General features: G+C 48.1%; 1 protein-coding gene across 2 annotated transcripts in view; it reads right to left on the bottom strand.

The window, feature by feature from the left end:
• Positions 1 to 16,932, bottom strand: part of LOC122374413 (RNA binding protein fox-1 homolog 2-like) — an 81,046-nt gene that overhangs the window by 49,146 nt on the left and 14,968 nt on the right. The window contains exon 1 of one of the 2 annotated variants that reach the window (XM_043353143.1): positions 3,261 to 3,880. The exons of the other annotated variant lie outside the window; for it this stretch is intronic. Within the exon in view, the coding sequence (XP_043209078.1) occupies positions 3,261 to 3,362 (102 nt within the window). The 5' untranslated portion in view covers positions 3,363 to 3,880. Of the gene's footprint in view, positions 1 to 3,260; positions 3,881 to 16,932 lie in introns of those variants that run through there. 2 annotated transcript variants of the gene reach the window in all.

Raw genomic sequence — 16,932 nt, 5'->3', positions numbered from 1 at the left:
ACGGTGTTATGAGAATTTTGATAACAGTACTGCATAAGTTTTTCAGTGATGCCGCAAAAGTGTTGTATCTATCTTCTTTTATTGTGCAGTCGGCGGGACCGATTCAAAATTGAGTCGTTGCTACTAAAATAGCAGCATATGGCGACAGATGATGAACAGGAAAAATAGTTGCGTAAATTTAGACATAAACCACCCCCAAACCATGAATATCTTTTGAAGGCACTATAGACGACCATTAACTAACTAGATGTGATGAAGATCAAATGTAATGAATACGCTGATTTTACAAAATTACATGCAAGTATCAAAAAGTGATGTAAGTACTTATTCAACGGTCATTTTCAGCGCTCCCCGCTAACGTGACTTCAAGTTGAGATATTTGCGGCAAGGTACCGAATTGAGCAAAATGGTTTTAATTTACATTATAACTTGTTGTGTTTTGTCAGAAAATGGTCCTAACTCAGATTTTGTGGAAAAAGGTCATAATCTCCCTTTAAGAGTCTGCATGCCCAAATTAACGTTGAGCGCGGCCGTTTTCGGTCGGTTTTCCCCGACCTTGTGGCGAAATCGCCTAATTAATTCAGCCAGGGTGGGCTTATTCGCTTAACTAGGAATGAGGCGTTAAAGAGAATTATTCAAGGAATAGAGCTGTGCAAAAATATTTTTTGTATTGTTAAAACTGTGTCTGCCCTCGAACGATAAATATTGTTGACCCATCAGAAACACATCACCTGGAATGCGTTTGGACTTGGCTGGATCTAATATTAGCGAGTATCTGCTAATGCAGTTTCTTGGCTTACATAGTACGCACACAAGCATACATACTTCCTGCCCTTGGTTATTCCTCACTTGAATGAAAATTTTGCTATAATAACTATTCCAAGCAGTTAACAGGTTTTAGTGCAGTGCCAATTCGGAACCGTTCAGCGCCGCCAGTCTCCCAGGCGGCGCGTAACGGCTGCCGCCGGCCGCCGCGCCGCCGGTCTGGCAGGGTGTTTGACTTCATATCTCTGTTGCTAGAAAATTTGTGGACCGATTTACTTGATTCTTGCATGAAAAGATCCGCCATTCAATTCTTAGCAGATAACGAAAATTTGACGTCAATTGCACGATCCGCTGCCCATATTGTGGTACTGCCATCTATTGACAAGGCTGGCGAACTAAAGCCGGGCGGCTATTTCCACTTTTGGCACACCATGGCTTGGAAAACAGGGTACAAAAGCAGGGGCGATAGCTTCATCCTAGGTCCGTTATCGTCACAGTATTGCTGTTTAAAATGACCAGACTCTGGCTTCTGCCGAACACATATGCATCCAGTAACCCGTCATAATTTGGACAGGCAGATCGGAAATAAAACAGAAAATGCCGGGGAGTGCTACTTTTTTCATATACGAGTATCTGTGTTTGCAGGATGAATTAGGTTCCATTATTTTTTAACTTTGTTAACAATGATTAAGAAAACTTTCAATGCATTACGGAGCTTATTAACCATAAAATAAAACAATTAATTGACTGGAGGAATCCCACACCTCAAAAAGTAAAAACACCGACAAAAAACGAAGAGGCAGTTCAGCATCTCTTCTAGAAACAAAAACGCAGCTCAGAAAAACACTCCATCCACCCCCGGACCCCAACAAAAACAGGCAGATTACGTGTGAAAAGCGCCCCATTTCCACACACCGCACGCGCGCGGCTCTTTTTGGCAAACACCTCAGCAGACGCCGGCGGTACCGTAAACTGGCTCAGCAGTCGGGGCTGCCAGGGGCCCCCTCCTCCCCCCCCCCGCCGCGGGGTCACCATGGGGGGGGGGGTGAGCACGCGGACGTCGCGTGCAGGAGACGCCGCTTGGCGCGTCACCAGAGCCGTGTCCAACGCACGACCCCACCCCGCCCCGCCCCGGCGCCAACATTATCTCATTATCTCCCCGAGCTACCACCCCGTTTCCATAAATTTTCTACCTACACACACGGAGGAATATTTGGCAAAGGGGAATATTTTGTGACCCCTCTCTCTCTCTCTCTCTCTCTCTCTCTCTCTCTCTCTCTCTCTCTCTCTCTCTCCCTCCCCCCCCCTCGGTTCCGCTCCGTCGCCACCGCCGTGGCAGCCCACTGGCCGGTAGCTGTAATGACCTGTGCGCAGAAATAATGAGCGGACACGGTCGCCGACCAACCGTCGGCCGGGGCGGGGGCGGGGGCGGGGGCGGGGCGGCGGGACAGTTGGCAGGGCGGAGAGACCCGCACGCGCGCCAGGACCGCCAGGACCTCCACAGAGCGAGCGATGAGCGGAAGACGTCATCTCACGCCTCACGACAGAATCAGACGACTCAGAAGTCATGTCACTCCTCAATGTGAGCGACTTTTGTTTGGCGTCGGGTAATGAATTCTGCGGACCGCTCATGTGCCAACAAAAACTAGTCTACAACGTAGATGACTTTGATTTTGAAGAGAAAACAGAGGCTGATGTCTAATTTCCCAACATTCATCAGATGTCAGGACATTTCTTGCGTTGAATGGGATACAACAACAACAAAAGCATCAGGCATTACCCCGAAAACAATCAGCTCTCCGCAGATACAAACAGCAAGGCATGAGACGACTCCAATTCCGATTAACATAACGACTGAGCTATTCGTGACAATTACAGGTGTCGATGTTCCTGATCGTTCGGAGCGTCGGAGCGACAATATTCCAGATTCCGGACTATTGCAATTGGCAGCTCTCGGCATGTTTCGCGGAACGAATGACCGCCGTCAGATGACCGCGCCAAAACCCGCAGCAGCGCGGGTAACCGAGCCAACATCTCAGCGGCACCAATGGACCACGGCACCCCGTGCAATGGTAGGGTTTAGTTTCATTGGATAATTGGGTATTCATTCATTAGACTGACCTATGAATGAAATGGAATCCAATGAACGGAGTAAAAAAAGGCATCGGACTCTGCTTACTGGTAAACACAGCTCTATGAATAGGATGGAAATGGAAAAAGGCATTTTGTGGACATTGCATGAAAAGGATACATCTGTGCATTTTGTGTGGGAATGGGGTTGGAACAAGGTTGAAAGTTGTGATGGGTTCGGAGTCAGAGTCAGAGTCGAATAACAATCAGGAGCAAAGTAAGAATCGGAGCAAACCAACGACAACCAATGATACTGATATCAGCAACAGGAGATAAGCTTCACATATCCTCCATACAATAAAGTACGAGACTTCAGAACAAACCACTGGTGACTTCTCCAGCACAGACTCACAACTCAGTCTCACCTGATAGGGAGTCATGACTCCGGGCATCAGCTGATAGAGTTGACTCAGCTGGCCGGCGGCCGGGTCAAAGGCGCTGACCTCTTGACCGGCCATTTCGTACATGACCTGGGGCGCTGAGCCGACTGACCCGAACAGAGCAGCTGTTCCGTCGCTATTGACGTCAGTGAGATAGCCGACAATCGACTCTGGATAGCAGTGAGGAGTCTCAGAGCACACACAATCCTGAGTATCCGGACTATTGAATCCTCCGACGGCTCAACTTCTCTATTGGCCGGACTTGGATGGAATACAGGCTACAGGCAGGATAACGTGGTCCACTGAAGATTGTTAAACTCCCGAGCTCACAGCTATAGGCTGTCTCACACACGAAGTTTCCCACTTTCAAATTGTCCAGGGAGTCACAGCGGTTCGATCAGCCTCGAACGTTGCACCACCACACCGCCAACCTTTGTTCTCACTCTGCGAACGTCACAAACCCCCAACGTCGGCACAGCTGTACCCAACCGACAGCTGGCGTTCCCGGCCACGCCGCCAGCACAGCTTCGAGAGCGACGAACTGAGAGCGTCGAGAGCGACGAACTGAGGGCCACGGAGCCGACGCTCGGGTTTGTGCTCTGTCGGGGTGTCCGGGGGGAGTGCCGTCGGCGTCGGCGGGCTCGCCCCGGGCCTGGCAGCCGACGGAAGGAAGGCGTGACGTCACGATGACGCCATCGGGATACGTCAACGAGAGATGGCAGATGAGAGGGGTGGCGTTACGGGTACAGTCACAAATGAGCTGTCATTTTTACATCATTTACAGTCATAAATGAGTCTTAGCACAGCCAAGCTGGGTGAAACTTAGCTAGCCTTTCACTGGTTGTTCAATGTATGTACTGTGGCTGTTCAACTCTTGCATCCCCCCCCCCCTAAATATCCGCCCTGGAGCCGCCCCTGCGCGCAGATGCCGCCGCCGGGGGTGCCGGACAGGGGACTGGGGGGAAGGGGCGCCCCAATAGCAGCCCTGTGGCATCGACCCGCTGCCGCTGGGCAGCGCAGAGCTCCCTCCCCTGCTCGGCCCGGGCCCCAGGCCGGGAGGGTGTCAGTCGAGCGGGGGGGAGCGGGGGGGGGGCAGTGGGGACAGCGTGATCCCAGAATACCAGAGTGAAACATCAAACGACGTGGCCCAGACGATAATTAAATACGGAGATCGTGTCTAGACTAGATTTATGGTAAGCCCGGATGTGGGTGTCGCAGAGCTGCGCAACGTCGTACGCATGAGATAACTGCGGGCGACAGCTCAACTACAAAATTGTGGCAGTGAAGTGTCTTCTCAAGAGTTCAAGACCTTTCGTTATTCTGCCCAAATTCTGCCTCTTGGGCTTGGGGTTTGAAATTTCGCCCGGGCCTTCAAGGTTTGCCTAAATTTGTTCAAAAAGGAGGGTGACATCATCAAACACATGGCATAGAATAGAGTAGAATAGAAAAGAATAGAATAGAATAAATTTATTTCATTCATCAGGACACGTACAAAACAATAATCGCCAATTGGTGCAAAAGCAGCTTGCCTATATCGAAGCACCTCTAGGCTCTTAGGTACTATCTTCAAACATATTGGAAGCCCACCGCCGTTGTCTGATCAGAAGGCGCCGCGGCGCGCTTATCTCAGAAGTTGAACGAGAAATTTTCTGCCTTGTCGATTCCATCACCAAAGTGTTTTATTCGGCCCGACGATATTCTACGCGACCAAGCAGCAATCGACAAAAATAACTTTCTGTCACGAAAAGTGAGTTCCGAGCGACGTGACAAAAGAGAAAATGTGAGCCATTGTGTCTCAAAAGTCAAAACCCCCAGCTTCATCACAGCAAGTGGAAGCACCACAAAGTGTTAGATGTCTCCGTAAAACGGCAAGATAAAAAAGGCCTTATTAATGCTGGCCTGTGTAAAGAACAAGTTCATGAAGTCATTAATAGAAAGAAGGAAGTAAAGCAGAAAATCAGCGCCAATTTCAAAATGTTTGAAGACCAGCCGTACCAGTGAAGTTGATCCGTTTTGCCGCCTGTGCTGGCGCCGTAGACGAGAGACAAAAAAAGAAGAGAAGAGAGGGCGAGAATGAGATGAGACAAGAGAGGAGAGAAAAAGAAAAGAAAGGAAAGGAAAGGAGAGGATGGGAGAGGAGAGGGGGAGAGAAGAGCAGAAAAGAGGAAAGAGAAAACGAAAGGAGAGGAGATAATAGAGTAGATGATAGGAAAGGAGGGATGAAGATAGGAGAAAAAGGAAGACAGAAGGACCAAAGAGGATCGGAAAGAGGAAATGGAAACAGGGGACGAGACAGTAGCGCTACGCTGGTATACATCACACGGCTGTCTGACCCTTTACCACGCTACACCGAGTCTTAGATTAATAACTACACTCGGGGCCGAGTACTATTCACATCCATGCCATTCTGGTACTCGCATCCCTCCCCGTTCCCATCCATATTCGCCCCTTCACCCTCCCTCTCTCCCCTGGACTTATAGGCAGAAAGATCGCCAGTGGCCACGAGCATTTGCGGAGCGGAGAGAGCAGGAGAGCAAACGACGGGGAGAGGGAGAGACGGAGACAGAGACAGAGACAGAGAGACAGAGAGACAGAGAGAGAGAGAGAGAGGGGGGGAGGGAGAGAGAGAGAGAGAGAGAGAGAGAGAGAGAGAGAGAGAGAGAGAGAGAGAGAGAGAGAGAGAGAGAGAGAGAGAGAGAGAGAGACTGGCGGGAAGACAGGGGAGATTAGATGCAGCAGAGCAAATGAGAATACGCCGGAAGCGAAGGAAAACTGACTGACGAGGCGACGGTAGCAGCGGGTGCATAAATTTGGGAAAGCCAGCGCAGAAATGAAATTTGTATAAAGAAAAAAATAATAATAAATACAGCTAGAGATATTAGAAGATAATTCAAGTAAGATCCCTGAACATTGAACATCAGTTTTCAGTAAACTCGGTTTTGATTGAATAATCGCTTTTGAAATTGAAACTGAAGTTCGTTATTATCAGTTAGTCAACTAAGATACAGATGCATTTCGGAACACCTTGGTTTTCGGTGTCTGAGATAAGTTGGTGCTGGTGCTTATAGTTAATTGCCACGAGAGGGCATCCGAACTCAGATGTCTGGGGTAGAGTTGGTCTCGAGATGTTCACGTCAGGGGGCCTGGAACCGTGTGCCCGTAGCGACCGTGACACTGGCGGCAGCGGTGTGCCCATCCGGGACCCGGGTATTGAAACTGTAAATATTTAGATCGATTGTTTGTATGTCTATTGGGATGGTTGAGCAATTATTGAAGGGACAGCCGATACGAAAGCAATCAAACTAAATGTCAATGCTGCCCGAGTGGGTTACGGACAGACGGACGGACATCACAGAAGTCTATGGTTAATGCTAAATAGCTAAAAGGGTAAAACGGCAAGGGGCTGCCGATAATGCGACGTCCGACGAGGGGATAGAGCCGAGCCTTTGGAATACTATCTGACTTTTGTTAAAAAAATGTGCATGTTGCATATCATGTTGCCTTGGTCGCAAATTCGCGAATCAACGAGAAAAGAATACCAGATAGCTGGTGACCAGGAAACCTCCGCTTATAATCCAGATTCACTTAAGACATCATAATGCTAATATTTTGGGAAATATTTAAATTGCAAATTGTGTCTAAAAAAAAAATATCCCAAACCTTAAGACATTTCCAATTTTTCAGTGCCAAAAAGACATCCACGAGGATGCCACCGGCAAGAAATTATGAGGCTACCTGTAGCAGAAATGTCTTAAGCGCATATCATGAATACAAAACTACTCATGAAGCCTGAAGGTAAATACTAGAACAGTTGTCACTTAAACGTACCCATATTTCAGAGTCCAGCTGCTCCCAGTCATCATTAACAGACTTCTTTAATCTTTCCTTGTAAAGGAGATAGTTGCGGCGACGGCGCAGAGCGGCCAGTTTCCCCATGTTCAAAAACGGATACAACATTCTCGTCCGACCGCTCAGAGTATCACACACCATCGAAACTACTCTATGGAACAACTGGAAGGCGCCTCACTTGAGATTAATGTTAAAGTATAGCAACACACTATCACCTCAGTTGCACAAAAACACAGCCAGTTCACAGCTCATGGCCACGCACACTGACGAGTGACGTCAGATCGGTAACTGTCTTCTACTTCCAGACACGCGGCCAATCAGGTGAGCCCTCCCCCCCCCCTTGGCGTCTGCCGGGGGGTCAGCTCGGGGGGTCAGCCCGCACGTGCAGCGCGACACATCAAAGCCGCCGGCCGCGGCGCCGTTTGATGTCGGCTCGACAACAATAGCGACCGGCAGCGTCTGTGTATGAGGACGCACAGTGGAGAACGCCGGTGTGCCGGCATCGGCATCAACATTTGGAGGACAGGATTGACTTATGGAACGAGATAGCATGTCTACGGCTGGTTTTGTATCCAGTAATGAGCCAGGTCCAGGCTCATATAGGTACGCAAGAAGCCTGGAATTATCATCAGGTAGGCAATCGTGGTTAATACATACCATCCTCCCTTTATCACACACTCGCATATTCCCTTCATGTCCCTCAGTTCGCTTCAATGTGGGAGGAAATGAGGATGAAGAGAGTAGCAGTGATCACTTACCATAAAAAGTCAGCCAGCATGGGTGTAACTTTGTATACTTTCGAGGTCCCATGTGGGACCCCAATGCGAACATTTGGGACCCCAATTGTCATTTTGGGACCCCAATAGTGGAGGCCCCCGAGACGCATCAGCTACTTTGCAAACGGAGGTCCGATATTCATATAAAAGGTTCTCTGTTTAAATAGGAGGCCCCTTGGACAAATCGGAGGCCCTGTTGGACAAATAGGAGGCCCCCTGAACAAGTAGGAGGCCCCCTGAACAAGTAGGAGGCCCCCTGAACAAGTAGGAGGCCCCCTGAACAAGTAGGAGGCCCCCGGAAAACAGGAAGTCCCCTGGAGAAATAGGAGGCTCTCTGGACAAGTAGGAGGCCTCCTGGACAAATAGGAGGCCCTAGACAAATAAGAGGCCCCTAGACAAATAGTAAGCCCCATGGACAAGTAGGAGGCCCTCTGTACAAATAGGAGGCCCCCCTGCAAAAATAGGAGGCCCCCTGGACAAATAGGAGGTCCTAGACCTAGACAAACAGGAGGCCCCTTTCACAAAAGGAGGCCCCTGGACAAATAGGAGGCCCCATGGACAAGTAGGAGGCCCTCTGTACAAATAGGAGGCCCCTGCAAAAATAGGAGGCCCCCTGGACAAATAGAAGGTCCTAGACCTAGACAAAAAGGAGGCCCCTTTCACAAAAGGAGGCCACCTGGACAAATAGGAGGCCCCTTTCACAAAAGGAGGCCCCTGGACAATTAAGAGGCCCCCTGAACAAGGAGGCCCCCTGGATAAAGAGGAGGCCCCCTAAAAATAGGAGCCCTCTGGATAAATAGGAGGCCGCTTGGAAAATAAGAGGCTACTTTAACCAATAGGAGGCCCCTTGGACAAATAGGAGGCCCCCTGAACATGTAGGAGGCACGCTGGACAAATAGGAGGCCTCTTGGGCAAAGAGGCCCCCTAGAAAAATAACAGGTCCCTTGGACAAATAGGAGGCCCCCTGGACAAATAGGGGACCTCTTGAACAAATAGGAGGCTCCATGGACAAGTAGGAGCTAGAGGCTCTCTGTACGAATAGGAGGCCCCCTGGACAAATAGAAGGCTCCCTTAACAAAAAGGAGTCCCTTAAAAAAAGGAGGCCCCGGGACAAGTAGGAGACCCTTGGACAAATAGGAGGCCCCTGCACAAATATGAGACTCCTAGTCGAATAAAAGACCCCTGGATAAATAGGAGGCCCCTGGACAAATAGAAGCCCCCTGGATAAATAGGGGACCTTCTGGAGAAACAGGAGGCCTCCTGGACAAATAGGAGGTCCCATAGACGAATAGGAGGCCGCTTGGACAAATAGGAGGCGCCGTTAATCAATAGGAGAACCCCTAGACAAACAGGAGGCCCTCTGTAACAGTAGGAGGCTCTCTGTACGTACAAGAGACCGGCGCTGTAGAAGCTTAGCCGTATGTACGCTAGGAGGCTCTCTGTGCAAGTAGTCGAAGTAGGAGGCTCTCTGTACTGTACCTACAATTACAAATAAGAGGCCCCCTGGGTAACTTAGATGCAACACAAATCGGAGGTCACCTATAAAAAAGCGGGACTCTGTTGGAATACCTGATTTAATAAATTATTTTCCTGATATTCAAATTACTTAGGTAATCCTCGTCCGCACATGGTGGGGGGGGGGGGCAGTGGTTGCCACACCCCCCACCCCGACCTAGGTAGTTTTTTTTCTGCTCTGCACTAAACATTTTGATTGCTAGAAGTCGGATATTTCGTATAGCTGCTGCTCTATCCTTTTTTAGCGTCCACTGAAAATTTCAAGTTTCTGTGGTTTTTGGTTTCGGAGATATGACCTTATTCTTCAGGTAATGTCATAACCCAAATGACAAATACCCAATATCTTGCGTTGGCGTTGGGTCTTGTGAGCTTTTGACACCTTGATTTCGGCCTTTTTTGTCAGTCTTACCTCCCACCTATCATGGAACATGTTGTTCAATGATGTAGAGATGCCAGGGTCAGGGTCAAGGTCAACCTAGGTCGTCTAAAAATATTGCGTTTTAGGCAAGCTGAATTTACTTTCGTGAAGTTTCTTTGACTGTATTTTTGGCAAAAGCTTCTCAGTTCATGATCTCATGTAATATGGACACATTCACAGTCGGTGCACACATCAGTATACTCGTACACACAGACACACACAGACATGCAAACACATGTCATTGACCTTGAGCTAACTTGACCTGAAATGACCACAGCCAGCAAAAACCTAGTCGGATAGTGTGACAAAGAGGTTCTAGCTGGCTTGGCACCACAATACGGCAGCGTCATCGGTACATGATGAGCAGCGCACGTGATATTCCAACGGGCAACGGTGACCCCAAACAGCAACATTCTTTAGTTTGACCTGACCTGGAAGGTCAATGACTGACCTGATGAGGTAAAATTGGTATCATTGGATTCGTCACTTCCCAAAGAATCTGTTGCTCTTGACCGCAAGGCTTAAAATCTTGTAAGAAAAAATTGTGGTGATGTCGAATAAGATACCTACACAAGCACCGGGCCAACCCATCATATACCGATGACGCTGCCGTATTAGTGCCAAGCGAGCTAGAACAGCTCTTTGTCACACTCACTGGCGGATCCAGACTTGCGTTTTGGGGGGGGCCAACTCCTGCAAGTAACCAAACCTAGGGTACCCCCAAATCCTGTTTTCTCATCGGATTTAGGCCACTTATTTTTTCGTCACAGCCCTGAAACGATATTTTTTTTAAAACTAAAAATAAAAAAATATAGAAATGGTAGCCCACCCAACCCGAGCCTAAATATTACTTTGAAAACACTTCAAATTGCTTTTGTCGACCAATTAGCCCGCTCCGGGTCGGTGCGTGGCGCAGCCTTCGCGGGCTGGGAGGTGTCGGTTGGACCCCCTGCCGTTCGGCCCCTGATTAAGCTAGAGCTCGCGGAAAAAAAACAGGCGTGTTGCCCGTGAGTGACGAGACGAAGCCGATGATACCCGATTTTAAGGTCCTTGGTCATTGGTTGACCTTCCAGGGCGGTGTTTCACGGTCGTGCTGACAGCCGCTGACAGCGCATTCCGCGAGCTAAGGTCAGCCTTCGGTAGTGTTGTGGGTATAGGCTTGTTGATGTCTCCATTGAAACCAAAAGTGCCATCAGCGCTGGCAGCGGCTGGCAGCGTGCCGTGAAACACCGCCCAGGTCAGGTCACAGACCCAAAAGACGGAAAAATCAGGACCTGTCAGAACCTCCTAAAGTAAGGCTGTAATACGTTTTTTTTTGTGCTGATCACAAATTTCATGTTAGTTTGGATCATAGATAATGTCTTCATGCGTTTAGACCATGTCGGGGCAGGTCAGGTCAGATCAACCAGTAGGGGTACTTATGGGCGTCCGTATAGCAGGTGTCCACTACCACTGGCAGCTACGTAACATGATACGAAGGCATCAAAACTACTTCGTAAATGTTCAAATGGCTGCAAAATGCTAAATTCAAAATCAGCTAAACGAAACTATCCTAGAAACATGTTAAACTCGGAAAAGTGCACCGAGGTCATCAAAGGTCAATGACCTGACTTGACCGTAAGGTGACATTGGCATCCGCCCTAATGCGTGGGAGCAACATCATATCACATGTTTGAGCGTTTTAAACCACGAAAAGACTATGAAAGCGCGGATAATGTGAGCCGACATACGCCGAATCGCTATTCCGGCCAAACATGGCCTCCAACATGGCCAAACATATGGTGCGTTCGGAGAGGCACATTCCATGTGGAATCCGTTGAATATTCCATGCGCGCGGAATATTTCCGGAGATTAGCCGTTCAGAGAGATACGCCTCCGAACGCGGCACGGGGAATATTCCCGGGGACGGTGAATATTCCATGCTCTCCGAACGCACGGATAGTCTCGAGAAATAGGCCACAAGTCAAAGTTCACTTGGGTCAGGATCATGAAATTTTCAGACTTTGTCACCATGAGGGTACTAAAGTTTCGTCGCGATCGGCTTCATGATACCTTACACGATAACTTCACACGTCGATCGAGAGTTAAAGCATGGATGAAGGAGAACCAGGGGATGAAGGTTCTTTCATCCATGGTTAAAGTGTGCAATAAGAACTTCTTGGGTGAAGACAAGACCAACACTTTTATCAAGCTCACAGATTTTTAATGATACGGTATTTTCTCTCTACCTACTACGCCCTTCTCACATTCATTTTTCTTAAGTGTTTTTGGGGACAAAAAATATATGTTGTTCCCCTTTCAGGCTTGGGGGCATGACCCCGTGGCCCCCCTGGATCCGCTAGGCCGAAACTAACTAGGTCGTTTTCAAACGGTCTGATATTTCAGGTCATAGTTTGCAAACGGCCGGTGTTTTCAGGTAGTTTCATATGGCCTGACTGGGCCAGGCCGTTTGCAAACGGACCGAATTTTCATACGGCCTGTAACATATATTCAGATTTCGACATCTGTCGTAGCATCAAATGCTGATGTGGCGCACTCAAAAGCCGGAATTGGTCCTTGGATGCCGTAAGGACCCTTTTAAGAAATAAGTGACCCGACTGACCCTTAGAGATTGGCCTGAGCTGTGACCGAAATAAGTCTTTTACCGTTTCGCAGGAAGGGACAAAAAGGTCCCTCATATGCTTCTTGTACAATTACGAAACAAAACAAGTTTTTTTTCAACGAAAACTCAGGGAGTTTTCCTAAAAAATTTATTGCGCATATTCCGTGAATGAAAAGTTACCGGGTCATGTCAGGTGAGGCTGCCACAGCAAGTTTGTTAACTTGACAGCTCAATCGATATTTATGCAATAAGACCTTCTCGGGTGACGATAAGACATGACGACACTTTATGAAGGAAGCTAGTAAACCCGGTAGTTTCTCCATAGGCGCGGGAACCGGGGGGAGGGGGCAGTGGTGGCAGCTTGCCCCCCCCCCCCCCCAACTCTGGGGCCGTGCGGGCGGTGCCCCCACAACTTTCAGACAGAATACCGCTCCTTTTTGCAAATGTTTTCTTTTTTTGTTGAAAAAGCCAAGGGATGAAAAATAAGTGGCCTAAAACCGGCGACAAAACTATATTTGGGGGATCCTAGGTTGATCTCTATCATGGTGTGACCTCCCCCCCCCCCCCCCCGTCTAAAAGTAGTTCCCGCGCCCCTGGGTTTCTCTACGCTATTGAATCACGCTGCTGATTCTAGTAAGTATCTACTACACAACCTTCTCACATTAATTTTTCTTCGAGCGTTTTGGGGGGCCAAAAGATTGTTGGCCCCTCTTTCAGGCTTTTTGGGCCCATGGCCCCGGTGGCCCCCTTGAATCCGCCAGTGGGGGCGGTGCCCCCACAACTTTCAAACGGAATACCGTCCTTTTTTGCAATTGTTTTCTTTTTTTTGTTGTTGAAAAAGCCAAGGGATGAAAAATAAGTGGCCTAAAACCGGTGAGAAAACTAGATTTGGGGGGACCCTAGGTTGATCTCTATTATGGTGTGCTCCCCAAGTCTGAAAGTAGTTCCCGCGCCCCTGACTTTCTCTACGCTATTGAATCACGCTGCTGATTATGGTATCTACTACGCAACCTTCTCACATTAATTTTTCTTCAAGCGTTTTGGGGGGCCAAAAGATATGTTGGCCCCCTCTTTCAGGCTTTTGGGGGGCCATGGCCCCGGTGGCCCCCCTGGATCCGCCAGTGGGGGCGGTGCCCCCACAACTTTCAGACGGAATACCGTCCTTTTTTGCAACTGTTTCTTTTTTTTTTTGTTGAAAAAGCCAAGGGATGAAAAATAAGTGGCCTAAAACCGGTGAGAAAACTAGATTTGGGGGGACCCTAGGTTGATCTCTATTATGGTGTGCTCCCCCAGTCTGAAAGTAGTTCCCGCGCCCCTGACTTTCTCTACGCTATTGAATCACGCTGCTGATTCTAGTAGGTATCTACTACGCAACCTTCTCACATTAATTTTTCTCCAAGCGTTTTGGGGGGGGCCAAAAGATATGTTGGCCCCCCCTTTCAGGCTTTTGGGGGGGCCATGGCCCCGGTGGCCCCCCCCCCTGGATCCGCCAGTGGTCACACTATCCGACTAATTTGCTGGCTGTGGTCATTTCACGTCAAGTTAGGTCAAGGTCAATGATATGTGTTTGTATGTCTGTGTATGTCTGTGTATGTACTGATGTGTGCACAGATCGGTTTGTGTGTCCCTATTACACTTGATCATGAACTGAGAAGCTTTTACTAAACATACAGTCAAAGAAACTTCACGAAAAGTAAATTCAGCTTGCCTAAAGCGCAATAATTTTAGATGACCTAGGTTGACCTTGACCCTGACTCTGACATCTGTACATCGCAGAACAACATGTTCAATGATAGGTGGGAGGTAAGACTGGCAAAAAAAAGCCGAAATCAGCGTGTCAAAAGCTCACAAGGCCCATAGCCATCACAAGATATTGGGTATTCGTCATTTAGGACATGACATGACCTGAAGAACAAGGTCATATCTCCAAACCCAAATGCCGCAGAAGCTTGAAATTTTCAATGGACGCTGAGAAAAGATAGAAAAGCAGCTATACAAAGAAAATCAGGTTTCTAGCTTTAAAAATGTTAAGTGTAGAGCAGAAAAACTAACTTGGGGGTGGCGACCCTCCCCCCAGGTGCCGGCGAAGGTTAACCCTCACACTTTCTGGGGTCGGCTTACACTGAAAACAAATCTACTCTTCTCTCGTGAGTAAACTCACGGAAGAGCGGTTATATGGACACCACCTATTTGACGGCCCCAGCGACCGGTTAATCAACTCACCACTTGCCGGTCAACTTTCCGATGAAACGTGCGTTTACTCATGCATATTTACCCATGTTCGATGAGTTAACTCATTGTAAAAACTCATGTATCGCTGGTTACTCATTTCCGTTACTCTCATTCTGTGAGTTAGCTTACTCATGGATGGGCGGTTTTATGGACACCACCTATTTGACTGCGCCAGCGACCGGTCAATCTACTCACCTTACTCATTATCAAAACTCATGTATCGCTGGTTACTCATTTCCGTTACTCTCATTCTGTGAGTTAATTTACTCATGGATGGGCGGTTTTATGGACACCACCTATTTGACTGCGCCAGCGACTGGTCAATCGACTCACCTCTTACCAGTCAACTTACTCATCAGACATAAGTAAGGTTGACCGGCAGGAGATGAGTATATTATCCGCTGTTAATATTACGGATAACGCGACTTATCAGATTTTCATTCCCATCTTGCGTGTTATTTCGTGTGCAAAATAGCATGCAAGACGAGGAAGAACATCCAACAAGACCACATGCTACCCGTAATACTAACACCGAGCAATGACACCGAACACAGAAACGTGGTCGTTTTATATAGGAACAATCAACAAGATATCGAATGTTCTTTAAAACGACAAGTGCGTGGATACCTATTGTCATGCCATGGGCGACATAAAATTGACAAAATAATAACCCTGCGCTCATTTTGTACTGTACGAATGGCAAGTCAAGAGAACAGCAAAGTTAAATCTGTATTTCATGCACATATATACGAACAAGTACTGGACAACCTATTATGGGCGTAACGCTCAATGATCATAGCTGGTTGCAAGACCAGATCAGCTATAGGAACCCATCATAAGGAACAGACGGACCTATAATACGAAGCAGCTTTCTATTTCACAGCCTTGTGTGCGATTATCTTATTTCGTATTCTATAGAAAGGTCGTGCAACCAGCTATGTGAAAGACGCAGTTTCAACTGTCATTTAATACGCAAACACAGTTTCAATGGTTTGGTTCACTGATACATATCCGACTCCAAAGCTCTGCCTGTGCTTTACACCAAAGTGCCTTGTATCTCATTCATTAGCGTCCAACGTTTCACGTCTCTTTACGGTTAAGGGCGGGACACCCTGCAACAAAATATAAACGAACTGCAACAAGCTTATCCAATTGCAAATGTCTATAGACATAATGACAAAAACTTGATGAACAGAAAACAGAAACAAACAGAGAAAAGTACGAGGCACCAACAGAAACTCTGCCGGTCAGTCTCTGTCCCGGCGGCTGGTCACTTGTCGACCGCCGAGGTTAGCTCTTTGAACTCGACAACCGCCTCATTCTCCACGTAGAGCATGCCAGCTCGAACGTGCGGCCATGGGTAGGTACTGGGGATGGCTGAAACACAGCTCCGTGCTCGCCAGCGCAGTGCAGCAGGTGGTCGACTGCATCGTCTGCAACGAGAACAAATATTTCCGATATTATTAATGGTTATATCCCGAGCAAGTTGCCTCGGGACGATTAGCGCACATTTTACTCTCGAGTGATGTAACGGTTTTATCCCGAGCCGTCAGATGAAAAAACAGGTGCTTTGAGAGCAGCAAAGAAAATATACATACCCGGGGCTGAGACAATTTGATTATGTCACCAAGTTTTTGCCGAAGTTCCGAGGGTCATCAGACCCGAGGTATTTCGATAAAATACGAGGTTATATAATTAAATTTCCAGCCCTAGGGCAAGTTCATTTCCAAACATGCAACGCTCACAAATCTTCACAAAGTCCACAAATACTGCTAAATAAATTAAATTTAGCAGAGGCCGGACAACGTCCTTGACGACGGGCAGGGCAACATTCAGACGGAGGCTGAGCGGAGCGAAGCCGCAGTCATTCAAATGAACATTCACTCTCTATACTCACCGATAACGAGCCAGCTCTCCTCAATGTCCATCGCCGGCGGCCCGCTCGCGCTGGTGCCCTCGCCGGGGTCGGCGGTGGCGGCCGTGACCCCCGTATCGACAGAGTTACTGGGACCCTGAGTAACAAATCAATGGATGTTATTAATGTACGCCACAACAATACACAGTTACGGTCAGCCAGTCTATTTTGAACAGAGTTTCCTGAGAGTAAACTAATGCAACGGTGCTGGAAGAAAATGTCATCTGATTTTGCAACTATGTTTAATTTTGCTGCAATATGTTCTACTGGTTTATTTGAAAAGCGGGCATTTACCCGCGCATGACTGGGGGGGGGGGCTCTACAGAGCCTCCCTCCAGTTTTTCGGCAAT

This window comes from Amphibalanus amphitrite, unplaced genomic scaffold (genome assembly GCF_019059575.1).
Source record: "Amphibalanus amphitrite isolate SeventyFive unplaced genomic scaffold, NRLGWU_Aamphi_draft 001653F_arrow, whole genome shotgun sequence".
NCBI classification, from domain to species: domain Eukaryota; kingdom Metazoa; phylum Arthropoda; class Thecostraca; order Balanomorpha; family Balanidae; genus Amphibalanus; species Amphibalanus amphitrite.
The sequence above is the reverse complement of the archived record's forward strand: the minus strand, read 5'-3'. Positions and strand labels throughout refer to the sequence as shown.